The sequence below is a fragment of the Doryrhamphus excisus genome, chromosome 8 (genome assembly GCF_030265055.1).
Source record: "Doryrhamphus excisus isolate RoL2022-K1 chromosome 8, RoL_Dexc_1.0, whole genome shotgun sequence".
Classification (NCBI taxonomy): Eukaryota; Metazoa; Chordata; class Actinopteri; order Syngnathiformes; family Syngnathidae; genus Doryrhamphus; species Doryrhamphus excisus.
Genome location: NC_080473.1, coordinates 1,983,241 through 2,000,458, shown reverse-complemented (window position 1 = coordinate 2,000,458; position 17,218 = coordinate 1,983,241). Strand labels below are relative to the sequence as shown.

The following is a 17,218-nucleotide window of genomic DNA, read 5'->3' as shown; positions in this document are numbered from 1 at the left end:
GAGTGGGCGAGCGCCTAATGGAAATATCCGCCAGTGCTAATGAAGTCAGCTAATCCAGTAACGCTCCGTTAATTCCGATGTTTGTTTTTTATTGTTTTATTATTCCGAATCCATTTAGAGCCAATCTGCTCTAATGGAAGTTTGTTTAACATTCCTCTATCTCCTCAACACTCAGCTGTCAATCAAACACAGGGCATCATGGGACCCCGAGGGGGGGAGGGGCGAGAGCCTTGAAAAGAAGAGCAGGAAGACGAGTGCAACCACAGACAAGCTTGGACCCAGAGCAAGAACCAGAACCAGAAGCAGCAGCAGCAGCAGCAGAAGAAGAAGTGAGTATGCAAGTTTGATGTTCTTGTGCGCTTCTTTGTGACCTTTGTCATCTTCTTCTTCTTCTGGTCTTTCAGCAGACATGCAGCCTGGTCCAGGTCCCGCCATTCTGGTTGTGATCGCGCTGGTTCTGTGCAGCCCGGCTGTTACCGCTCAGCCTGACAGAGAGCAGGACGAGTACCAGAACCAAGACCTGAACCTGGAGCTGCGCCACCAACAGATGCTGCAACAAGCTCATGGTGTCCTGTCACAGGTCCGAAACTCACAACTCAGCCTTCCCAAAAACTGCTTGGGTCCAGACTGGATGAGGACGCTCCTTGTGTTGCTTTGTGTTGCAGGACTGGACCAAACGTGCGGTGGAGGACCTGCTGGCCCGTATGGCGCTGCCCGAGGCCGACGGCCAGCGGGAGGCTGAGCTGGTTGCCTCGGTGACCGGGAGCGGGCGGATGAACCTGCAGCGCTCGGTGGACACCCCCAACAGCCTGCCCCCCCGTGAACGTAAAGCTGGCTGCAAGAACTTCTACTGGAAAGGTTTCACTTCCTGTTAGATGCTACACCTTGTATCTAACCCTTGACCCCCACCTGCCACCCCCCCACTCCAACTTCCTTATTGACCAGATGACATGGGCGTGGCCTTAGAGCTCAACCAATCAGCTGCAGTCTGCTTTTACCTGTCTAAATGACATATTTAATTCATTAAAAAGAGAAATCTGATAACTTCTTGGCTCCGCCTCCCATTGCTTCAACGACAAACAACAATGAGCGTGTGCATGTGTGTGCTTGTGTGTGTGTGTTTTTCCTAATTGTTTTTTAATGGATCTCAGGAAGTACAAATGTTGACACAGCGTGTGTGAGAGACTTTCAAGGCCTAATTAGTCTTTTGTTGAAATGTTGACTCAACACTTAATGTATGTGTGTGTGTGTGTGTGTGTGCGAGAGTTTCCATGGTAATGGGGGGGGGGGGGGGGCTGAGAAGGACATATCAAGCAACAGAATTTTTATTTAGTTGTCAATATTAGCATTAGCAGTATTATCATTATGTTGACTGGACCGTACCTGTCAATCCATGCTACCTTTCCTTTACATTCATACCTAGTGACAATTTGGAGTTGCCAATTAACCTAGCATGTTTTTGGAATGTGGGAGGAAACCGGAGTACCCGGAGAAAACCCACGCATGCACGGGGAGAACATGCAAACTCCACACAGAGATGCCCAAGCGGAGAATTGAACCCAGGGCTGTACTAACCACAGTCCGGCCTCCCTCATTTTCCCTTTCTCTTAAAAACCTCCCTTATTTTCAAATGCATATGTTCCAGTGCAGAGTATACCATGCCTCCTGCTTAAAGACAGCTAAGTTGGTTAGGATAACCCCATCACTAATCTAACAAACCCAACCCTAACTTTACCTTAACTATAACCCAAAACCCAAGCCTACCCTAACTATAAGCCCAACCCTAACCCTATCCTAACTATGAGCCCAATCCCAAGACTAACCCTAATAAAATAGAAGTTGAATTAAAAAGCTATGATTTAGTGATTTTGCCTTTGGTAGGGTTAGACTTGGGATTGAACCCTAACTCTAACCCTAGGATCATCCCCTTACCCAAACCTTGCCAGAGGCAAAATATTGCCAAGTATGTATTGGACATATGAATGTGAGTGTGAATGGTTGTTTGTCTATATGTGCCCTGTGATTGGCTGGCGACCAGTCCAGGGTGTACACTTCCTCTCGCCCGAAGACGGCTGGGATAGGCTCCAGCACCCGCCACGACCCTCGTGAGGAAAAGCGGTAGAAAATGAATGAATGAATAACCCCAAACCCAAGCCTACCCCAACTATAAGCCCAAACCTAACCCTAACCCTATCCTAACTATGAGCCCAATCCCAAGACTAACCCTAATAAAATAGAAGTTGAATTAAAGAGCTATGATTTAGTGATTTTGCCTTTGCTAGGGTTAGACTTGGGATTGAACCCTAACTCTAACCCTAGGATCATCCCCTTACCCAAACCTTGCCAGAGGCAAAATATTGCCAAGTATGTATTGGACATATGAATGTGAGTGTGAATGGTTGTTTGTCTATATGTGCCCTGTGATTGGCTGGCGACCAGTCCAGGGTGTACCCCGCCTCTCGCCCAAAGACAGCTGGGATAGGCTCCAGCACCCGCCGCGACCCTCATGAGGAAAAAGCGGTAGAAAATGAATGAATGAATGTATTGGACATGTTCTTGACTTAAGTCACTTAGACTGACTGACGACCCCCCAACCCCATCAATTGTACAATTGTTAGGGTTGGGGTTAGGGTCTCAACCTCGGGCGAGGGTTAGGTTTAGCGCCTAAATCCAACCCTAAGCCTAATTCAGGCAGCCGACTAGTCCTCGGCCTTCCACATGCAAAAGATGCTAAATACAAGAGCGTTCCGCATCTGCGTCACGGCCAACCAGAGTGCTCGTCGCTGTCAGGCGGCCAATCAAACGCCTGGCTGGAGGTGAATGTGTCCATCAGCCCAAACTAATCAATAAGCAGAGGCACAGCAGGAAAGACGGGGTTGGTCATCCAACACACACCATTACACCCTCAGCATGACACCCCCGCCTTGATGACACCTCGCCATTCTGGGAAGCACAAAGAGGAAGTCATGTCCAGCGAGGAGACCAGGAGATGAAACAAGAAAGCCCGCAAAAAAATTGGGACCCTAAGCAGAAATTTGTCGGGTGGTCCTCACACCCATTACTAAATGACTGCATCACAGACAGGGACTCTTCAGCCCCCCCCTGCCGCCCCCACACAGCTAACTATCTGTCACAAGGTGTGGCATCAAACCCGCACCCTCTGACGTAGTATTATACCACTACTGTGCTGTCAATCATTGGGGCAACGAGCACAGCGTCGGAGTATCCCCCCCCACTCCCGCTCTGAAGATGTGTGTGTGTGGTTCGATTATTTTGAGTAGAAGTCATTGTGTTTATGTTCATGTATGTGAGGGGGGGGGGGGGCATCCTGGCGGGAAAGAAGACAAAGTGCATGAAGATGGATCATTAAACTAAAGTGTTTGTGGGGGACAAATCATCATCATCATCATCATCATCAGTGTGTGTGTGCCGTGACGTCAGCACGTCTCTTTAAAAAGCCACTCCGGCGGGATGAGCCGTCTCACACACACACACACGTACGCACACACACACGTAGGTTGAAGATGCACTCCTCCACGCACCTCCTCGTGCTCCTGCTCTCTTTGTGCGTCTCCTGCAGCGTCTTCGCAGTCCCGCACCGAGATGACAAACACTTGATGCTCTCCAAAGAGGTGAGACACACATTTCTTGATTTCATCAAACTTCCTGGAAGTCATGTTCCACATGCGACAAACTTCTTCAGCCTCGGTGGGTGTCCATGATGTTTCCCATCTTTCCCATATTCAGGACATGTTGCACACCCCGCTGGCGGAGCTCCTTCTCTCGGATCTCCTGCAGATGGAGAACGAGGTTGTGGAGGAAGACAACTTTGTGGCCAGAGGCGACCCAGAGAAGGTCCACTTGGACCTGGAGAGAGCCACCGGCGACGGCAGCGGTCCACTTCTGGCGCCTCGAGAGAGAAAAGCCGGCTGCAAGAATTTCTTCTGGAAAACCTTCACATCTTGCTGAGCTCCTGGTGCTCCTTCTTCAGAACTTTGACATCCGTCATGACTTTGGATCAATTGTTCTGATTCTTCTTGACCACTTTGATGGACTTGTGTGTTTTTTTTCCCCGGTGGCTTTCAATAAAAGCACTTGGAGACAAAAAACGAGCGTCTTTGTCCGCCGTCTGTCTCGCTCTTTCCGCCTGTGTCCTTCAAATGAGATAAATTCATGAAGTAAATGTCCTCCATTGTCACGTAGGAACAGGTCACATGAGCCTGCAGACGGTTGATAGTGTTTCCATGGTAACGGGCCTGCTTCGACTGCTTTATCTGCCGTGCTGTGATTGGCCCACCATCAGGACAGCTTCACCTCTGACCTTTGACGACAACCTCTTTATGTGTGTGTGTGAGATTTGTTGACTTGTTGTTGTCATGAATTGTCTTTTCAACTTTCTCTCACACTTTTATTGAATTAATATGTTACCTTGTGATTCATCAACATTTAATGGGGTATATGTGTTGTGATGCACACAAGACCACACACACACACACGCACACACACAGTCCAAAATCCCAATGACAGAGGTCAGCTGGGATTCACATGCTAAGCTGCGAGTAGAAAATACAGTGGCAACTGTATTTTCTGTAGGCAATGTAAATCCAATGAGTTCCAGACACACAAAAATATAAACAACAAATATACGTAGTTTATAGTGTTATATATGGAAAACAATGGGAAATCTTTATAAATGCCAACTTATTGTCGATGCAGAGATGAAACCTCTGATAGAAATCTATCCATTCAACTTGACATTAAAACAATCCACAATTTTTACCCTTGCAACTCACGTCTAGCCAAATTCATGGAGGGGGTCCCGTCACAATGCTCATTTTGCAAAATAGAAGAGGAATCAATAAGGCACTTATTCTGCGAATGTCCCATTTCTCAAGCATTTTGGACCGAAGTTTCTATTTTACTTTTTATGTATTTCAATACACTCATTGACATCAAAATAGAAATGGTCTTGTTTCTACAATGTAACCTTCATAAAGATTTGCAGAATGGTGTGAAATGTCTTTGTTTATTAGGTAAATTGTGATGTGAAGAGTGATGTTATGTAAGCCAAATATTCACCAGTTTTCTTCTGAACTGAAAATATTATATGAATCACTGAAGCTGATAATCAAAAACAGAAAAGCAGTGAAAACCTTTCATACATTGGAGAACGTTCTAAAAACAATTTATATGAAGAACAAGCTTAAATGACATGTTTTCTATTGTTTTATTTTGTTGTTCTTATTTTCAAGCAATATCCCTCGCACATTCCTTTCTTTGTTATTTACTTTTGCTTATTTATGTTGATATTGTTCTGTAGAATTACACTTTTATGTTCCTGTAATTCTGCTTATACTGTTTTGTACAATTGAAGTTTGTAATAAAATATTTAAAAAAAAAATTCTTCATTCAACTTTATATTCATTTGCTCACGTGACATTAATTTATTAAACCTCCCTTTTTTATGATTTAACTTCACGTTTATTCATCATTTATTTAATTTGCTCTTCAAACTGAGCTAGCATTCTATTTGTCATGGTTTTTGATGGGAAGATGAATACATTAATAAATGTTATGCACACAAACAGAACCAGTATAACCTGAATTGCAGATAAATATGCTAACATATAAAATTTCATATATAAAATAACCAGTTACTCCACAGGTGTTTATAGAATAAAACATACGTACTGTACATAGAAATAGTAGCCATAGATAGGTAGAGATTGAGTGGGTGGGCGCTGGCGAGTGACGTAGCCGATGACGTCAACCAGTGTGTCGGGGTGTGTTTGTTTGTGAGAGGAAGAGGCTGGCTGATGTTGGGCGGGTCTGAGGAGAGACAAGGCGCCGCTGCCGCTGCTCCCACAAGAAGAGAAGACGAAGAAGAAGGACGTACACGCCGGAACACGGACGCTCCAACAGCCGGGAGGATGGACCGGCGGAGCAGCCGTCGGTAGCGCTCTGTTTTCGGTGAAGGAGCTCCAGGATGAGCGTAGCGCTGCAGGACCTCCGGAACACCGTGAGTACACGCACGCGTACACATGCACACACATACACGCGCATGCGATGCTGCATTTGCTGACGACCTAGCAATCATTGCTCCTGGTGACGTCACAGCGAAGGGGAACAAGTGCAGAGGGCCATAATGACGTCATTGACGTGATGTAATCACATGTCACATACACACACACAATCACCCTTAGCTTGACCTTTGCACTGACACGAGCTAATACCAGAAAAAGTCAACTTCCTGGTTGGCTGTTGAATAAGGAGATGAACAAAGGTTAGATCAGGAAATGTATTGGACCGGTTGATCCACTTTTTCATTTTTTAAAGGAGAAGACAGAATGCGTACTGGGGTTGGGGGGGTGGGGGGTGGAACGCCCTGCAATTGTCAATCACATTAGTGTGACAGTTTGTTTGCATTAGCGGTAAGTGGGAAGCATAAACACACACAGCTCAGTGTGTGTGGGCAGTGGGGTCAGGCCTTTCAGTTTCCCGTCTACAGCTCCCCAACGTCCTGTCTCATCTCAAGACGCCCAACTTCATGAGAAACAAAAGAGAACCTCACTGTCCTCTCAGCACAACCTCATTACTGTGTTTCATCCTCATCTTCTTCTTCTACGCCTATGTCGGTGGAGTGGATGTAAACAAACACAATAAGACGTTGATCGAGTGTATATGCTGCAGTTAATAAGTGCCACCACTTTGTGTTTTTATTGGCCATGTACATGTATTTGTCATGTCATTGTTTTGTTCATCATCCTATTTTCTCACACATACAACAGTAATATTTAGTTTACTGGAAGTGTTTATTTACATAAGTGTCCCCGGGCTCCTGGAAAGGCAACGGGGTATGTAAACACACAACATTATTCTTCTATTTCACGTCATCTTCATCACCTTCATGTCATGTGTTTCCATGGCAGCTCAGAAGGGGGGATGGGGGGGTTCAGTGAAAGGTCAGCTCTGACTGCCTGTGTGTCGTGTCCCCAATGCAGCTCTATGACGCACTTTAGTGAATGTCACCTTTGTGTTTTATTCCAGATAGGACAAAGATAAAAGTACTGAAAGACTTTAAAATACGGAATACTTCAAAATATTTGATTATTTTTTATTTAGTTGAATTATATTATTATTATTATTATTATTATTTAAAAAAAACACAAGCAATGAAATACTCGAAGAAAAACACTTACAAATACTGGAAAACTGTCCAATTTTGTTGTAGTCATTGACCCCCTTGTGACTTTATTCATTCATTCATTTTCTACCGCTGATCCTCACGAGGGTCGCGGGGGTGCTGGAGCCTATCCCAGCTGTCTTCGGGCGAGAGGCGGGGTACACCCTGGACTGGTGGCCAGCCAATCACAGGGCACATATAGACAAACAACCATTCACACTCACATTCATACCTATGGACAATTTGGAGTCGCCAATTAACCTAGCGAAACCGGAGTACCCGGAGAAAACCCACGCATGCACGGGGAGAACACGCACACTCCACACAGAGATGGCTGAGGGCGGAATTGAACTGCGTGCTAATCACTCGTCCGTCGTGCAGCCAACTTTATTCTCATTCGATTTTGATTTTTCTTCAAATCTGATTCCGTTGCGATGTTGAATTCAGATTTGATCATGATTCTATTGTGATTTGATTCTGATTCTATTGTGACTCAACTGTCTGGCGTGGGTGCAGATGTCCAGCTACAAGCGGGCCACTCTGGAAGAGGACGAAGTGTCCGATGTTGCGGCTGAGGCAGCCTCGTCTCCAGACAGAGTGGAGGTCAGTGAATGCAACACGCTGACAACTTGAGTCATGTGGTCAACTTGGTCTCATGTGGTGGCGTCTCTTGCAGATGGGTTTCAGAAAGACCAGTACGGACATTCTTGGCAGAAGAACCAGGCTGGAGGTTGTGCTGTCGGTCCTGTTGCTCTCCAGCCTGCTGGCTCTGTTTGCCTGTTTGGTGGTCCTCGGACTGGGTCTCGGTCCAGGTAATGACTCACAACAGTGGTGCATCGCTCAGTCCCTCCAAATGTTCCACTCTCTGATTTCACCCATCCTCTCTGATGGCAACCAGGCAGTGGGCGTGGCCTGTGCCTGACTGAGGCATGTGTGAAGGTGGCCAGTCAGATGGTGGAGGCCATGGACCGCAGTGCTGACCCCTGCCAGGACTTCTACCAGTTTGCCTGCGGGGGCTGGATGCGGAAGAACCCGCTTCCTGATGGACGCTCGCGCTGGTCCACCTTCAACAGCATCTGGGAGCAGAACCAAGCGCTTGTCAAGCACCTGCTGGGTGAGGAAGCCGGAGGCAAAGAAGGGTCTTGGTTTGTCAAGACTTTGAACCAGACTTCTGGTGTTTCCAATCAGAGAATGGGACGTTTAATGGCAGCAGTGAGGCGGAGAAGAAGACTCAGTCCTACTACCTGTCCTGCCTCAATACCCAAAGGATTGAGGAACTGGGGGCACAGCCTCTCATCGACCTCATCACCAAGGTAAGCAACTGCAGCCCTGAGTGACCCTTCAGGTGTTATGGCCAACTCCCAGTCGTGCACCCGTTTTTAAGTGTGGGATCCTATGCTTAAGATTGGGGGCTGGAACATGACGGGACCCTGGGAGAAAGACAACTTCATGGAGGTTCTGAAGACGGTTTCAGGGCCGTACCGAGCGCAGCCGTTCTTCAGTGTGGGAGTCAGCGCCGACCCAAAGAACTCCAACAGCAACGTCATCCAGGTGAAAGATGCCGACAGTCCGTAAGAAACCAAACCTCGACCTTTGACGGGTGAAGATGGCTAATTCAGTGATTGGTATCAGAACCAACAGGAAGGTGGGATACATCTGATGTAGGCCATTTAACTCGTGAGGGCGCCTCAACACAAGTAGCGGACCAACCTGGACCTAAATGTCATGTTTCACTCACCCATCCAGGTGGACCAATCAGGCCTCTTCCTGCCGTCCCGGGACTATTACCTCAACAAGACAGCCAATGAGAAGGTGAGGATGTGTGGGCCCGAGCGGTCAGTGTCCAGCACAACTAACGTTCTCACTGCTTCGTCCAGGTCTTACTGGCGTACCTGGACTACATGGTGGAACTAGGCATGCTGCTGGGGGGAGCCAGGACCTCCACTCGACTACAAATGCAACAGATTCTGGACTTTGAGACGGCACTGGCCAACATCACCGTTCCACAGGACCAACGTCGAGATGAGGAGAAGATCTACCACAAAGTGACCATCTCCGAGCTGCAGGTGAGGTGGGCGGGGCCTTGAGAGCAAACAAAGAGCATTCCTGGTCGTGCTTGCTACTGACAGCTCAGTGGTCTGAACAGCTCGCTTATTAGGGTCACCACGGCAACTGTTGCTAGGTGCTGTTGCTATATGACTGCATCCCCTTAGAAAGCAATTTATTACATAACCTCAGTGGAGGCATCAGCTGTGGAACATCGCACACACACAAAGTGCAGTCCAGTGGTCAGAAACCATTTGAGGCCAAGATGTAAGGCCAAACCTTGAAAAACCACCTACGTGAAGACATACAAAATAGGAAATAGAATCCAGGAATTGCTTTCTTCCTGGCATCTCCCCGGCCACGTTCATTCATTCATTCATTTTCTACCGCTTTTTCCTCACGAGGGTCGCGGGGGGTGCTGGAGCCTATCCCAGCTGTCTTGGGGCGAGAGGCGGGGTACAAATAATAATAATAATAATAATAATAATACATTTTATTTGTATAGCGCTTTTCAAGATACTCAAAGACACTTTACAAAAGAATGAAGTTGAATAGAGCAAGTAAACAGAATAAAAGACACACCAAAATACAACATTCATTGGTTAGTACACAGTTAAAAAAGCGGGGCGGGGCACAGCAGTCAGATATAGAAGGTTAGACATTAAAAACAGATTTAAAGAGGTGGGTTTTGAGTTGTTTTTTGAAGGTGGGAAAGTCAGGGCAAGCACGGAGTGAGTGGGGCAAAGAGTTCCAGAGAGTGGGGGCAGCGATGGAGAAGGCTCTGTCTCCCCAGGTTCGGAGCTTGGTCTTACAGGGGAGTGCCAGGAGGTTTGAGTCTGAGGAGCGAAGGGGACGCGGGGTACACCATGGACTGGTCGCCAGCCAATCACAGGGCACATATAGACAAACAACCATTCACACTCACATTCATACCTATGGACAATTTGGAGTGGCCAATTAACCTAGCATGTTTTTGGAATGTGGGAGGAAACCGGAGTACCCGGAGAAAACCCACGCATGCACGGGGAGAACATGCAAACTCCACACAGAGACGGCCGAGGGTGGAATCGAACCCTGATCCTCCTAGCTGTGAGGTCTGCGCGCTAACCACTCGACCGTCCCCGGCAACATGACCTAGCAATATAAGTCAAACCCTTGATAAAGTCAACAAAATCTATTGCAAAATCATATTAATAATGACTGACAAAGCAATTTTAGTTGGGAAATGTAACACAAATGTTGAAATAGAAATGTGTTGAAATCTATTCACCGACTGAGGATGGAACCAGCAACCATCAGGTTGGGACACCGCTCTATGGCCAGAGCCATGCCGCCATACACACAATGAGCAGATTGGTACATGTCATGGAGAACGTGTCACAAATATTGATATATGAAAACTATGTAGAAAAAAAATCCTGCTAGACAGCCTCCATGTCCTGAATGAGTGGAATGGTCTGAAGCGGTTGTGAAATGCGGGAGTAGCTAGCTAACAACAAAACGGCATAGTTTGAAATGTTGGGAGTGATTGTTGAAGTGTATAAACTAGGGCTGTCAAAGTTAACACGTTAATGACATGCTAACAGAAGTTTCCTTCAATGGCTGCAACTCCTCCATTTTGATCCTTGGTCCCCACCTTATTTTGATTGAAGCATGGTAACTGTAGCCACAAGCTGGAACAAATATGGATGGGAAATGGAGAAAGAAAAGAGCATTTAGATTAGTAAAGTTAGCTTCAAAGCCCTGGTAGATGGCTCTTGTAGCAAGACCAAAGTTATTTGTATCTACTGTCGCTGTGTTTGACTTATCACAGATTACATGGCCTGTCAGACACTGGAGCAGTGCAGGTATTGTTTTTATTGTCATATACGGTGCTACCTTGGCATAAGAGTGGCCCAACTAACCAGTGTTTTTCACATTGTTACATCTCTCTGCTGATTTTTGCATTGAACTGCCAGCTAATTTGGAGTTCCGGCTGCTATTGATGGGCTGTCAATGTGATGACCGTGGCTGAAGTCCAGTGTTTTGCTAGCGTTAGGGATTTAGCATCGAACTACCAAGGGGAAGATTTTCAACATCTGGGTTAAAAATATTTACATTATAGCGATGTGATTGATTCTATTTATGATGTATTGTATAAAACTAATGTGAGTGTGAATGGTTGTTTGTCTATATGTGCCCTGTGATTGGCTGGCGACCGGTCCAGGGTGTACCCCGCCTCTCGCCCGAAGACAGCTGGGATAGGCTCCAGCACCCCCGCGACCCTCGTGAGGAAAAGCAGTAGAAAATGAATGAGTGAATGAATGAATGAATGTATAAAACTATGGCAGGAACAACATCAAATGAAAAGCACTAAATGAATACAGTGCCACCATCCCGCTTGGTGGACTTTGTTTTTCAGAGAGGTTGTGTACCACAATTAGCACATTAGCACTCAAAGTCATCCAAAAATATGAGGTGAAAGAAAAAGGAGGAACATACATCCATACATCCCTCTGTGCAATGTGTTTTAAAAGATAAATGAAATTACATTGAGTTTTCTATATTTTTCATTTCATGAAAAATTTCATGACGGAAAGGTGCATTGAGGAAAATCTTTCATGATAATTGTTTCTGAATGTTCCTCAATAAACTTTTTACTCGCAAACATTTAGAATTTAAAACCAGTATCATAAATAAACAAATCTTATTTTGAGCTGACACTGTAATAAAAAAAAAAAATGTTTGTGTCAGTACGTGATGTCTCACTCGCTCACATTTTGTATTCGCTGAAAGTTTGTGAGCGAGTTTAAAAGCTAATATGCTAATAATAAAGAAAAATAGTCATACAAAAATATGCTTGCTGACTGTATTGTTTTAAATAATATCCCGGAGTTTCACAATTGATATCCCTTTACATAAAATTTGATGTGATTATCGTTGTAGTTGCACATCGAATCGTTTACCACAGCGTTTAAACAGAGTTTTCCCCTATTTATGATAGATAAAAACGTATTTCTATCTGCGATTAAATGCAATTAATTATGAGTTAACTATGGTCCAAATGTGATTAATTGCAATTAAATATTTTAATCGATTGACAGACCTAGTATAATGTTGAACCATTACATAAGGACCGAGGAACGAACCAGCAACTGCTGGATTGGGAGACAACCCATATACCACCTGAGCTACGTCACCCTGTAGAATAAGCAGAATGTCACAGTAATGGAAATTTTTTTTTTCATTTTTCCACCAGTAGAGGGCACTAAATAAATAGCTCATTCTCAGTCACAGAAAATATAAAATTAGAGTGTGAATTTGGGAATTTTATGGAAAAGTGCTAATAAAGTGCCAACAAGTGCTTCATGAGCTGAACACTTTGACGTTGGATTGGCTTGAATCGGTAGCAAAATGAGTCGCCAATTAACCTAACATGAATGTTTTTGGAATGTTGGAGGAAACCACGTACGGAGAGAACATGCAAACTCCAGACAGAGATGCCCAAACTGAGATTCGAACCCAGGTCTTCCTGATCTCTTCACTGTGTGGTCAATGTGCTAGCCACTAGCAGCATTCTCGCAATATTCTAAACCAGGGGTGCTCATTAAGTCGATCGCGATCTACCGGTCGATCGCGGAGGTGGTACTGGTCGATCGCGGCGTGACATTAAAAAAATATCATCCCAGCATCAATGCCGTCACTTGATTGATATACAGGGCAGCCATTCAGATGACAACTGAATGTTGCCCTTCGGGCGACCAATCAAATCAAACAACGTCTCTAAGTGCAGCAGAACTTACCATGTCAGCCTATCATCCATCCCCGTTACTTGATTGACATACAGGACAACCAGTCAGATGACAACTGAATTTTGACATTTAGGTCACCGCTCATAAACGTAATCGTAAACAGCGATGCAAAGTGCTAAGCTAGTCGGCGAATTGCGTCAGATTTTAAGCCCTCGCTAAAGTTTATGGTCACTAAAATGAGTGAAGGAGCTGGACCAAGTAAAAAGGCAAAAACATATCACTTCCATACGGAATGGGAGGTGGACTTTTTTTTCACAATGTCTTTTTCGAAGTGCGTTTGCCTCATATGCCATTCTACCATCGCAGTGCCAAAGAAGGGAAATGTGGAGTAATGTGGAGGTAATTACAAAAAATGTTAATAGTTAATTATGTGTGTTTTGCAATATTGGCTCATTTGGTTATGTAAGGTACATCAACATACATTGTACGTACAAATAATCCTCAATACATTTGAAAATAAATAGATGTTTTGCATTTTTGTAGTGGGTAGATCATTTTGACTCGGTCATTTTAAAAGTAGCTCGCATGCTGAAAAAGTGTGAGCACCCCTGTTCCAAACAGTGGTCACAGAAAGACCAGCTGACTGCTCTTGCTGGCTGTCAGTGGAGAGCGGGAGTCAACGGTTGGGAGGCACAAAGCAACACAGTACAAATCAACACAGAAATTACCAAAATAAAAGCTCAACATCTCTGCACGTCCTTGTCTTCAGACGCTGGCGCCGGCAGTGGACTGGCTGGACTTCCTGTCGTCGTCTTTGTCTCCCCTGGAGCTCAACGACAGTGAACCCGTCGTCGTTTACGCCCGAGAATATCTGCAACAAGTTTCTGAACTCATCAACCGGACGAAGCACAGGTGACGCTCACACAGTCAGTCAGTTACCGCTGGTACTGGTGTTGATATGTGTGTGTGTATGTGTGTGTGTATGTGTATGTGTGTTTACAGTCTGTTGAATAATTACATGATATGGACGCTGGTTCAGAAGAGCGTCGCCAGTCTCGACCAACGTTTCGAGAATGCTCAGGATAAATTACTGGAAAGTCTCTACGGGACAAAGAAGGTACTCATCGCCATTTTACTTTTATTACTAGTCGTAGTACACTGGCTAGTATTTTGAATAATGTGTGTGTTGCAGTCGTGCACGCCGCGCTGGCAGACGTGTATCGGGAACACTGACGACACTCTGGGCTTTGCATTGGGGGCGCTCTTTGTCAAAGCCACCTTTGACAAGCACAGCAAGGAAATTGTGAGTCAAAGGGAGTCAAAGCGGGTGTTTTATTTTTATTTTTTGCTTACCTGGCAGGATTGTTGTTCTTTGTTAGGCTGAGGAGATGATTAACGAAATCCGGGCCGCATTCAAACAAGCTTTGGACCGACTCAACTGGATGGACGACGACACGAGACAAGCTGCTAAAGACAAGGCACACGCACGCTCACACGCATACGCAGGTGAAATGTAATTGGTGCTAATTGGTGTGTGTTCATTTCGCCGTTAGGCCGATGCCATTTACGACATGATCGGCTTCCCAGAATTCATCATGGACGCCAAAGAACTCGACGATGTTTATGACGGAGTGAGTGACACACTGACACAATCACAGAAGACAACGACGGACATGTTGAACGTGTTGTCTTGTGTCTTTCAGTATGACGTTTCAGAGGACAGTTTCTTCCAGAACATGCTGAACTTCTACAACTTCTCTTCAAGAGTCATGGCTGACCAACTGAGGAAGACTCCTAACAAAGACCAGTGAGAACACGCTGCACACACACACTAAGAACACACACCGGTGCTGAAACAGGAAGTCATCTCTTTTTTTCTCCTTGCCTCTGTCCCCTGTGGTGGTCCAGGTGGAGCATGACTCCGCCCACAGTCAACGCCTACTACATGCCGACAAAGAATGGCATTGTGTTCCCAGCCGGGATCCTTCAAGCTCCTTTCTACGCTCAAGATCATCCCAAGTTTGTTTACTCTTGCATTTCCGGGAATGAATGTTAGGAGGTTTTCCGAAGTCCATGTTTCACTTGGCTGCCATCTGGACTTCTTGTCATCGCTTTTTGTGTTTGCGCTGAAGGGCTTTGAACTTCGGGGGCATCGGGGTGGTCATGGGTCACGAACTCACACACGCCTTCGACGACCAAGGTGAGTGTTGACATCCTTGGCGCTTGGTCATCCCGGGACGATACAAATAACGGTCATGAGTGAGCAATACTTTGAACTGCGTGCAGGGCGAGAGTACGACAAGGAGGGCAACCTGAAGCCGTGGTGGCACAACTCATCAGTGGAAGCCTTCCGCCTGAGGACCGAGTGCATGGTGGACCAGTACAACGGCTACACAGTCAACGGAGAGCACGTAAACGGGAAGCAGACGCTAGGAGAAAACATTGCAGACAACGGAGGCTTGAAGGCCGCCTACCACGTTAGTCCTGGACACACACGGTCACATGGAACCGCAGACGCTTGACATACATTTGTCTTCAGGCCTACCAGACATGGGTCCGCAAGAACGGAGATGAGAACAGACTTCCTGCTGTGAACCTGACCAACGACCAGCTCTTCTTTGTTGGTTTTGCTCAGGTGACGACAAACATCACTCTAGACATGAGAAAGTCTCCATCCAGTCGTTTTCTCAGATTTCACAAAACACCGGTCTGTTTTCCAGGTGTGGTGCTCGGTTCGAACACCAGAGAGCGCCCACGAGGGCTTGGTGACTGACCCGCACAGCCCGCCTCGCTACCGTGTCATCGGCACACTCACCAACTCCCCCGACTTTAGCCGCCATTTCAACTGCCCTTCGGGAACGCCCATGAACACTGGAAGGCGCTGCGAGGTCTGGTAGAAGGCTTGTTAGCTTTGAGGCTGATCAGTCTTGTCTTCATGAACTTGCCGAGTTAACGAGGTGTTGATGAAGCAGCGATGTAATTCACTTCCTGTCTGGAAACGAGATGGACGCAGTGGACTTCGCCTTGTTGGACTGATGAAGATGACAATGAAGCCCAGAGATTTGATTTCCGTTCATACTTTCATGTAACTTGCTCTGCCTGAAGACATCACCGTGATGATGACCTCTGAAAATACTCTTACAGCCTGATTCACGACTTTGCGTCCTTGTCAGTCACTAAAGGCCCACTTCCTGTCTGAGAGATTCTGTGTCTTTGTGCACATCACAACGAAAGTCCACATTGTGCTTTTCAGTCAACATTTGCATTTACTTTAAGGGAAATTGTCCGGAATATTAGGATATTTCACCAGTTGGGGTTTTCCACCAGGTCTCCATTGTCACCTGCAGTATTGAAGAAGGTTGTTTTGGACGACCGTTTAATATACAGGAAGTTACACTCACAATTTAATTATTAAGACCAGTTGAACAATTGCATTAATTCATATTTTGCAAAGTTGGATCTTAAAGAGGGCCGCATAGCGTACAAGCGGTTTGCACGCAGGCCTCACAGCTAGGAGACCCGAGTTCAATTCCACCCTTGGCCATCTCTGAGGAGTTTGCATGTTCTCCTTGTGCATGTGTGGGACTCCGGTTTCCTCCCACTTTCCAAAAACATGCTAGGTTAATTGGCGACTCCAAATTATCCATAGGTATGAATGTGAGTGTGAATGGTTGTTTGTCTATATGTGCCCTGTGATTGGCTGGCGACCGGTCCAGGGTGTACCCCGCCTCTTGCCCGAAGACATCTGGGAAAATGAAAGTATGAATGGATCTCAAAATGCAAAAAGAATAATCGGGAGTGAGACAAAAAGTCAATGAGTAGCTGTGCCATTCTTGATGTTATGCTTGATCCAGGATGCTAGTGGCAATGTTGCTCCAGGTGGTGAAGATGCCTTCATGAAAGGCATCCACTGTCTGGAAAATCTCCATTGGATTTAGATCAGGGCCTTCAGTCATGAGGAGTGCCCCCTTCAACATCTCCACATAAGCAGCTGGTTACTACTTTGGTCGAGTCTGGAACCAATTAACTGCAATTAAGGAGGGATTATTAGTATTGTATGCCAATCATCTGGATGTGGCTTCGGTCGCCATTGTTTACTACAACTACCACACAGGAAGCTAAATAGCGAGGCAACGAGAGTTGTGGTTGCTGACTCTCAGGAAAACGCTGCCCCTAGTGTTTTGGCTGAGAATTACAAGTCACAAACTCAACCCTCAGGCTGAATCTAATACAGCCGTTCTCAACGGCATGTACCACT

At 45.9% G+C, this 17,218-nt stretch overlaps 3 protein-coding genes across 4 annotated transcripts; all 3 read left to right on the top strand.

Moving 5' to 3' along the window:
* Positions 1 to 219: 219 nt before the first annotated feature.
* On the top strand, positions 220 to 1,029 carry sst1.2 (somatostatin 1, tandem duplicate 2). 2 transcript variants are annotated; one of them, XM_058079353.1, is made up of 3 exons: positions 220 to 329; positions 408 to 580; positions 666 to 1,029. In XM_058079353.1, the coding sequence occupies exons 2-3, from the start codon at positions 410 to 412 to the stop codon at positions 873 to 875; spliced, it is 381 nt and encodes a 126-aa protein (XP_057935336.1). In that variant the 5' UTR covers positions 220 to 329; positions 408 to 409; the 3' UTR covers positions 876 to 1,029. The 2 variants fall into 2 exon arrangements, with proteins under 2 accessions (XP_057935336.1, XP_057935334.1); XM_058079351.1 differs by having other exon boundaries at positions 275 to 329; positions 405 to 580.
* Positions 1,030 to 3,499: 2,470 nt separating this feature from the next.
* On the top strand, positions 3,500 to 4,060 carry sst1.1 (somatostatin 1, tandem duplicate 1). The gene is made up of 2 exons (XM_058079354.1): positions 3,500 to 3,632; positions 3,748 to 4,060. The coding sequence occupies exons 1-2, from the start codon at positions 3,525 to 3,527 to the stop codon at positions 3,967 to 3,969; spliced, it is 330 nt and encodes a 109-aa protein (XP_057935337.1). The 5' UTR covers positions 3,500 to 3,524; the 3' UTR covers positions 3,970 to 4,060.
* A 1,729-nt stretch (positions 4,061 to 5,789) lies between these two features.
* ece2b (endothelin converting enzyme 2b) lies at positions 5,790 to 16,156 on the top strand. The gene is made up of 19 exons (XM_058079327.1): positions 5,790 to 6,019; positions 7,700 to 7,786; positions 7,860 to 7,995; positions 8,082 to 8,297; positions 8,372 to 8,496; positions 8,588 to 8,734; positions 8,930 to 8,995; positions 9,061 to 9,249; positions 13,730 to 13,872; positions 13,963 to 14,077; positions 14,153 to 14,263; positions 14,340 to 14,438; positions 14,514 to 14,591; positions 14,664 to 14,767; positions 14,869 to 14,979; positions 15,093 to 15,160; positions 15,247 to 15,437; positions 15,500 to 15,595; positions 15,681 to 16,156. Exons 1-19 carry the CDS (start codon positions 5,987 to 5,989, stop codon positions 15,855 to 15,857), a joined length of 2,292 nt encoding a protein of 763 aa, XP_057935310.1. The 5' UTR covers positions 5,790 to 5,986; the 3' UTR covers positions 15,858 to 16,156.
* The last annotated feature ends 1,062 nt before the right edge of the window (positions 16,157 to 17,218 follow it).